The sequence below is a fragment of the Sycon ciliatum genome, chromosome 8, assembly GCF_964019385.1.
Source record: "Sycon ciliatum chromosome 8, ocSycCili1.1, whole genome shotgun sequence".
Classification (NCBI taxonomy): Eukaryota; Metazoa; Porifera; class Calcarea; order Leucosolenida; family Sycettidae; genus Sycon; species Sycon ciliatum.
In genome coordinates, this window is record NC_088650.1 from 28,933,209 (window position 1) to 28,941,488 (window position 8,280).

General features: G+C 45.7%; 1 protein-coding gene across 2 annotated transcripts; it reads right to left on the reverse strand.

Annotated features, from left to right (window-relative positions):
* Positions 1-286: 286 nt before the first annotated feature.
* Positions 287-5,463, reverse strand: LOC135823455 (uncharacterized). Of its 2 annotated transcripts, XM_065336303.1 has the most exons (5): positions 5,133-5,463; positions 1,842-1,966; positions 1,535-1,640; positions 833-879; positions 287-429 (listed from the first exon to the last, which is right to left on the reverse strand). In XM_065336303.1, the coding sequence occupies exons 1-5, from the start codon at positions 5,271-5,273 to the stop codon at positions 348-350; spliced, it is 501 nt and encodes a 166-aa protein (XP_065192375.1). In that variant the 5' UTR covers positions 5,274-5,463; the 3' UTR covers positions 287-347. The 2 variants fall into 2 exon arrangements, with proteins under 2 accessions (XP_065192375.1, XP_065192376.1); XM_065336304.1 differs by lacking the exon at positions 1,842-1,966.
* Between the last annotated feature and the right edge of the window lie 2,817 nt (positions 5,464-8,280).

Here is an 8,280-nt window from a genome sequence, read left to right on the forward strand (position 1 = left end):
AGAAGAACGGAGCTGGAAGGACTCGAACTGTTTGCTTGATTTCTCAGGATGTACGAAAACAGGAATACACCACATGCTGTACAAGAACAGTGAGTCAGTCAACTTGGACATTGATCCTTGCCATGATATATGTACAATGTACATGTGTAGGTGCTCTTGTCCATCAACACCACAACGATTGAGGAACCAAAAAAGTATCCAAAAAAAGTTTCATTCCGGCCGACCGAGTCTCCTTTCTGAGGGGTTGCCGACCGGAAACAAGCCTATTTTTTGTTTTGGCCTAATAGATTATTGTTCAAAACTCAAGATCAACAGATTGACTCAAATAATGATGACATCATGCTTGACTACAATGCTGTGTAAAAAGCAGTTGCAGTAACTGTTGTTGGTGTAGGTAGGGGAAATTCCACATCTTTGTCCGCGACGAACCTGGAATGGAAATGCAAGTGCGCAACAAATGTACATGTACATGTGTTTTGAGTTTCTGTAATGAATTTAAACTTGCGAATTAGTGGTTGCGACTTCGCCGATGATTTTTTATAAGAATGGGTTTGCTTCCACACTCGAGCTCTCGCTATTCCGCCGACTTGACTTGACACTTGTGGGAGCAAACCCATTCCTAAATTTAAACCTTTTTTAAAAATAGTCTTCGCAACACGGCTAGTGGTAGTGTACATGACCAGGCAACAAGTTGAAAGCTGAAGGTAAATTGCATGAGACAGGCTTGAGACTAGATCAGACTTCAAATTACATGTACATGCAGTTCGAACGACCGTCCAAGAATAATAATTTCAATTCGAAGAGTTTCCATTCATAGAGATTGAATACTCACTGAGACTGCTTGCATTCTCGTTTGATGGCACTTTTGAGTACCTTCCTCTGCAAGAAAACAGTAGATGGGACCAATACGTTCCTTACACGTATTGACATGCGGCGGCCCACGCACACAAGCGTATTCACACCAGCAATTTTTGGCCATCCATATGGCGGCGGGCACAAGCTGATGTTTGCAAAAAAGTCAAATATTTATTTATTTTCTTAGCACTGCAGACAACGGTGAGGACATTAGAACAATAAGAGAAGAGATTAAAAGGGTATAGAGCGAAAAGAAGCAAATGCCGTGTGATAAAAGTTCAGAAAAGAAAGTGTGTGATAGTTGGATGAAATAATGTGAATCCTCCAAACAGCTGTTTCGCTCATCATTGAGAGCTTCTCAGTGGAGGTAGATAGCGAATGAATAGCAGATAGAATAATGAGTATATTTATAGAGCAAGCGAGGCGCAATTGCGCACTTTCTGCATAGAATAGTGGCCTATCCAAAGAAGTACTGCGGAGCTCTCAGTGAGTGAAACAGCTGCCTGGAGGATACATATTACCTACCCAAGTACCTCGCAATGGAGTGGTGAATGTGGGTCAAGAGCGCAGTGTGCAGAGGTGGATAGGTTCAAATTATTTTCAAATGGCCGAGTCCGTCTAAACTTCTGAAGAAAATTTTGTTCACAAAATCACTTTCTTTGATTATATTTGCGCTTACGTGACTTTTCTTTGAGAATCGGATGCTGATTGCCAGTCCTTCCTCGTCCTTTCTCATACCTTCCCAAGCAAACATCATGTCCTTGCCTGAAATATTAACATGGCATCTGCAAAAAACATCAGAAGAAAGAAAAAAAGCGTAGAAAGGTCAAGAGTTTGTGTAGCAAAATAATATGAAAGTTCACTCCTCAACTGTGCGGACAATGAGAATAGTTCATATGCGATACATTAGCATCGCTATCGATCATGGTCTGAACTTGTTCCGTTGGCATGCTACGCATATTGTTAATATACCAATCAAATTTTACCTGTCGAGGGGAATGCGGAAGGCGCGTCCTTGAACTTCCAACAAGATGTACATGCCCAGGTCGTACGCGTGGGCCAGGTTCTCTCTCCTCGACTCATGCCTCCTCCATCCTTTGAACATAGGATACTGTGTGCCGAGCCACAAGAAAGGGAAAGCAGTGTTAATACTCTTTTGCGGCTAATATTCTGAAGCTGTCTGTCATTTTGGCATGACATGAGCTCAATATTATTATTAGCCACCTCACATCGAATGACACCGCGTACGGGGGCGTAGCAAAATAATGGCAACAGTTATGGTGTGTCACTCCAAGTTACACTTTCTCTTCATAGGATTGGCTATAGTGGAGATTTGGAAGAAACGAGGCAGGCGCAGAAAAAGTCTCCAGCATGTGGTGCAGCAGGTAACAACATGATCAAGATGGAGCAGGGATGTTAAGGTCAGACCAAGAAGGTGTTCACGTCAACGAATTGGATTCAGTGAGTGCGTTCGATTACGCCCTTGAATCGATTCATTATACAGTTTTAAATAGCCGTCAGATGCGAAAACCGACCTTATGGAAAACACTGCACAGTGCAGAAAAATGCAGTTGAAAGTTGGCGAGTTTGCGCACTGGTTGGCCTGGACAACCAAGCTACAAACCTTCGTATTTCAGTCAAATATCGGTCTTTCGGGACAATCCAAGTATGTAAACCGAAGAGAAAACTCCAAGGAATCCAATGCAGCAAGCGCGATCGCGGCACGATGCTACGTTCCCCAGATACGAAGCGTGCAAGATACGTCACGGCACTTTGCATTTCTCCGTGTAAATCAAACGCTCCAGACCTGGGGTTTCCCACTTTTCAAGTGATCTACGATCTCGGCAACAGGCTCAGACGTCTTGGAAGCTCTCACGGCATCTTCACGAAAAACATTGGGCGTCCTGGGATGATGGAGATGGAAATGGCGAGCGTTTTTCGTGTGACGGCGCAAGTCCAGCGCTGAAGCGATGTCTGCAGCTTGTTGCGCTTGTGCTGTGCTTTATTTGCTATCGGATTTGGGCCCAACCGGTTCCTCGTCGCCAGAGCTTTCCAGAAAGCCTAAGTTTGTGGAAATCGGCAAAAGGAAACCAAAAACATTCTCCAAAGTAGGTGAAACAATTGTTGGTATTGCACCCAAAATTGAGATGCAATTTGTAATGGTCTCCTATTGTAGAGGCTATAACTTTACTTCCCTTGGTCCAAATCAACTCTAGTGTTTTTGCATACGACTCCTGATGCTCCTTGCGTTCAGATAGTACAACTAACATAGGATATGATTTTTTCCCATATAAAGGTCGGTTTTAGCATCTGACGGCTCCGGGCCGGCCCTCAGCCTCATCATCATCATTCAATGGAATCTCGCAGTTCGATTACATGTCTGGAGCCCTGGAATCGATTCGGAATCCATGCACCCTATTCACGTGTGGTGATGTGAATAGCACGGATCGATTCTTGAATCTATTCGTGGGCATAATCGAACGCACTCAGTATGACTACGAATAGCGGAATCTTGGCATTTGGAGGCCTTTTTGTCACTTGGGTGACCCTTTATCGACGTAGGTGGGCGGCTGCAACTTTCCAATCAGCACGAGACAAGTTTTAACTCCTTTACGAGGTTTAAAAGCAAATGAATGTTGTTCTCCGAAAGCAAGTCTCTGCCTTCGTGAAAAGCTCCACGCTGAGTTTGACGCTGAGTTTGGTGTTCCCCCGTAAGGAACATGACAAGCACGTTAGTTTTAAAGAGTTGATTTTATTTTGGATCCATGCAAAGTCCGGTGCCCTACAGAATGGGAAGAGACACATTGGATCGTGTGCCAACGATTTTGCATAATAAACGAGAGAGCTTGGAAGCTCAGGGCCCTACGCTATGCTTTGTTACTTAGCTCATCGTGCATGTGGTAGGAACTGATGGAAATGTTTCCTGGAACGGTGCTGACTCTGCCGAGCACGCGCGTTCTGGAGTCGACGGGATCTCTCTGCCGACGTTTCCTGTGACCGGCGCTGACTCGCCCGTCCACGCCTATTTTGGAGACGACGGGATGTCTCTTCCAAAGTATGTTTTTACTGACGCATCCTATCACCTATTCGGCAACTAACATCCATTCTAATTTCATTTCCTCGTCTCCCTATTTCTTTCCAGAAAGTCTCTCTATACATCAGGGAGTCGTACTGTATTGGCAGCTACCCTAACGGGTCACGCCGCCCACCACCCAAGCATGGGTATGATGAGGGACAGTGGCAACAGAAACAAAAAAAAACAGCAAGCAGGGAGAGAAAGCAAGAGAAAGACGGCGATAGTAGTACATCTGGTGTGCGACGTATAGAAAAAAGAGATGACAAGAGATGCGCACAAAATAGGAAACAATAATTATTTTTGCAGTTCCGAAACAATCAACCAGGTGATGGAGTGCACATGTGGGCACCCGAAGTCCCACCTGGACTCCACTGGAAGAACATCCCACGCAGGGATATCAGCGATAGGCCAAGCGTTGAAAAACAGCCATGAGGACACATCGTCTAGAAGTCCACCGCGCTCGAACTGAAATTGCAGGTTCAAACAATTTCCCACGCGGCGTCAGGCAGCGTAACTCTTCTCCCTGCATCACCATCCATCTCCAGCAACCGTCTCCACTCACAGCTCATGCCTCTGCCACCACTGTACTCCTCCGAGCTTCGCAGTTTGAAACCATTCGGGGGTCAGCTACACCACCAAGAATGGAGAGACGAGGACGACAACGGTCGTGACTGAAAAGACACTGCCTTGGCGACCGCGTCGCGGAACCCTCGCCCCAGCAAATTCAGAAATACGCCAGGGGCAACTCTGGTGGACTCAGAGCCACCCCCTTGGCAAGACTAGTAAGAGGAACGACTGAAAACTCAGATTAAACGGAGCTGCGAAAAGTGCAACCGTCCCCTTCAAGCACAGTGGCAACACACAGGGAGTCGTATACATGTACATGTACATACTATTGTGGCCAGCTGTTTGTAGCCAGCTGTGTTTGATGGTACGGTACGGTACGGGACAGATACGGGAGCCAGCAAATGGCCAGCTGTGCGATACGGTACGGGACAGATACGGGATAGCGCCAGGCGTGACACAAACAAACAAACAAACAAACAAACAAACAAACAAACAAACAAACACCAAATTAAAGCTGTGTGGACCCTGGCTAGCGCCAGACGTTACTGAAGTAACGTCTTCTGCATAGCTACGGGAATAAAAATTTTCTAAAGAAATACACTGTAGCAGTACCAGGATGTAAACATTCACTCACCTCGAATACATCGCAGGGTTCTGGGTTGGCAACGTTCGGCTCGACGGTGCATACCAACACTCTTTCCAGCGGCGGAGTACCTTCAAGAATGCAATTGAGGGAGGGAAAGCGTTGTAAAGAACGCACGCGGTGTATTGGCATTGCTTTCCACGCTATTTAGAACTGAGTTACTGCATATCCGCGATGCACATGTAATACTACACTTTTGATACATGAATATGATTGTATACCATGTGCAAAAGACCAAGTGGGGTGCTGCATACTGGTTATATAAAAAAAGGTTCACTGAATGAACGGGGAATTGTGTGTTGCTCCCTACGTGGGAGCTCTCGCTTTTCCTGCCGACTTAAATTCTCACTTGACTGATTCACGATTGCCATCACGAGCACACGAGAAAAGTCAGTAAATAAACGTTTTGATATTGAATTTAAAAGGTATGAACATCGCTGTTCGGCGGTACAGTGGGTCCTCTGACACCCTGGCCCTAGTCGTAGTTCTGGCGAGTTTGTTGCATGCGACTCGCAACAGTGAAAGCGAGGGGATGCATGTAGCGGTTTCTTGCCACTTCCAGCTTACTTCCTTAAACCATCATTCTGTTCGCAAGAAAAACGTCTGTATGGTCATACTCCTGTGACTAACATCCAGAACGAACAATAGTACAGGCAAATGCGTCCAAGTTTTCCTGAACCTTGCCATTTTCTGACCTTGACTGTGAGATTTCTTGCAGCTCGACAAATTTGGTGCAGCAAAATTATTACCCCTTTACGTGGTGGCTGTGGCCACTTGCAGCAATACAGCGAATGTCACGTGACCTGTAGCTAAAGGAGTTGATTGGAGTTAAAATGGACATGACAGCTCTCATAGTTATAATGGTATTAACATACTTTTCTAATTATCAATTTTCTAATCATCGGGCCCTGATGATGGCCCTGGCCCTTACAATTTGGGGTAATGCAATTTTGAATTCGAATCGCAGTGAAGAGACCGTTTTTGAGTTTGGAGTTGAGAAGCGATGTTTCCAAAAGGTATGGTCATACGAAGTAATAATAATAATAATGACACTTCGAAGTAAATGTGAAAGATTCTGTTAGTGCTTCATCAATAATGTCTTGCTAGAGTACTTAGTGGCTTGCGTCTAAATTTTCTATCGGTCCATGTACAAATCTGGCTGTTGTGCATTCAGGTAGATTCAAGATAATAATATTATTACTGAAGCGGGCCACCATCCTCCGACATATCTCCAAGGTCAGATGTGGAGGTCAGATGTGGATCTCAATTGACCACAATTTATCTGCAAAGCACTGGATACAATGTAGCGCCGTTTAGCTCAGCTCGGTTTGTAAAAAAGGCAAAAGCCGCACTGCGGAGGCGAATATCACTGGGAAGGGCATTCCAAAGAGTGCTTCCCACAAATGTCAATGACTGACGACCGGAAGATCCAGGAAGGAAAGGCACTTGCAGTAGCCGCTGTTCCTGTCCTCGAGTAATTCGGCGATCATCCCGGGATGCTTGGCCTGTATTAGCCGTCAACTGAAAGTAGGTGCAGAAAAGAGGACTTGCAAGATCATGTAGGCAACGGAAAACAAAGCACAAAAACCAGTCAGAAGGTGCAACAGCTAGTGCAATACACACTGACGTGATACTGACATTCAACGACCTGATGTTACCCTCGATCACGTTTTGCATGCGCAAACCAACAGCCTTTCAACTTGGAAGGTTATAAGTCAGAAATAACATGAGAAAGGGGAAGCTGAGCGCACTCAAGACGACAACAAGCTAAACACCACAGCAAACTAAGAATGTTGGCTTTGGCGAGATGGTGACGAAAGCCGAAGGACCACGGCACAGGACGGCCACGGCTCACTTCGAACGCGAAACGACAACCATCCAACTTGGAAGGCGCATGCTGTTGTCTATCGAAGATAAGAAAAACAGAGGAAGTTACGAGAACACGAAGTTAGACAGACGGCACTATCTCTTCGTAATGAACTACATGTACCGTGTAGAATGGAACTTGTGGTGGATTATTAACGAACGACAATAACAAGTAGTATCACACGACACACCTTTCTCCGTATGGATTCTGACGGCTCATCAGGTGTGCAGGTGAGACTCGGATCGAGACGTGATAGAGGGTAACATCAGGTCGTTGAATGCCAGTATCACATGAGTGTGTATTGCACTAGCTGTTGCACCTTCTGACTACACAGCATCTTGCTTATAACTGTTAGTGTTGGACGACTACGGATAACATGGAAAATTATTGGTTCTTTCTTTTAATAGTTATCCTTGGCTCTCCATCCGAGTAAATCAATAAACACGTGACAATGTTCAGCACTAAATGCAGTATCTCACCCATGACGTCAGATAGTGTAGAAACTACTACTACTACTAGAGATACAAAACCACTTAAATGCTAAACATGATCTGCATCGAGGGACGCACACACAACGTGAATCGTGACAGTGGTGGTGAGGTTTAGGGAGCTCCGCTGACCTGGGGCTCGACTTCATGACCATTTAGGTGCACCAAGAGTGGGTGGGGAGGGAGGGAGATAGAGAGAGAGAAAGAGAGAGAGATCGTAGATAGATAGATAGAGAGAGAGAGGAGAGAGAGATAGAGAGAGGGAGGGAGGGAGATAGAGATAGAGAGATAGATAGAGAGAGAGAGAGAGAGAGAGAGAGAGAGAGAGAGAGAGAGAGAGATAAAAACATCGGACTACCCTGTAGCACATTGGGCACTGCACTTGCTTACGAACCAAGAGGTCGGGTGTTCGAGCCCCGCAGTCGCACATCTGACTGCAAATTCCCCATGACGCAGCTCACGAGATCAATATGTGGGTCCTCTTCACTAAGTAGAGTCAAGTTGAGCGAGCTGTAACTCCTGATGCCGAAAGGCGGGCTCACGCCCCTATATGGCTACTTCCCCCTGTCTAATTCCCAAGACGAACAAAGAAATAGTAGCCGACTGGCCGAAATTTACAAACAAAAACAAAGCAAAAACATTGTAGGGAGATAGAGAGAGATCCACATTCACATGCACAGCTCTGCACTCCTCTCCCTGCCTCCTTTTTTTCTCCCAACACCTCCACACGTTTCACCAGTGCTGCCGCTCTCCACACGAGCACACATCTCTAGCACTTCGTCCA

Coding starts and splice junctions, on each gene's coding strand:
- LOC135823455 (XM_065336303.1), bottom strand. CDS start 5,273: ATGCCAATACACCGCGTGCGTTCTTTACAACGCTTTCCCTCCCTCAAT. Junction 1,967..5,132: donor AACCCTGCGATGTATTCGAG/GTGAGTGAATGT, acceptor CTCGGCACACAG/TATCCTATGTTCAAAGGATG. Junction 430..832: donor CGAGAATGCAAGCAGTCTCA/GTGAGTATTCAA, acceptor TTTCCATTCCAG/GTTCGTCGCGGACAAAGATG.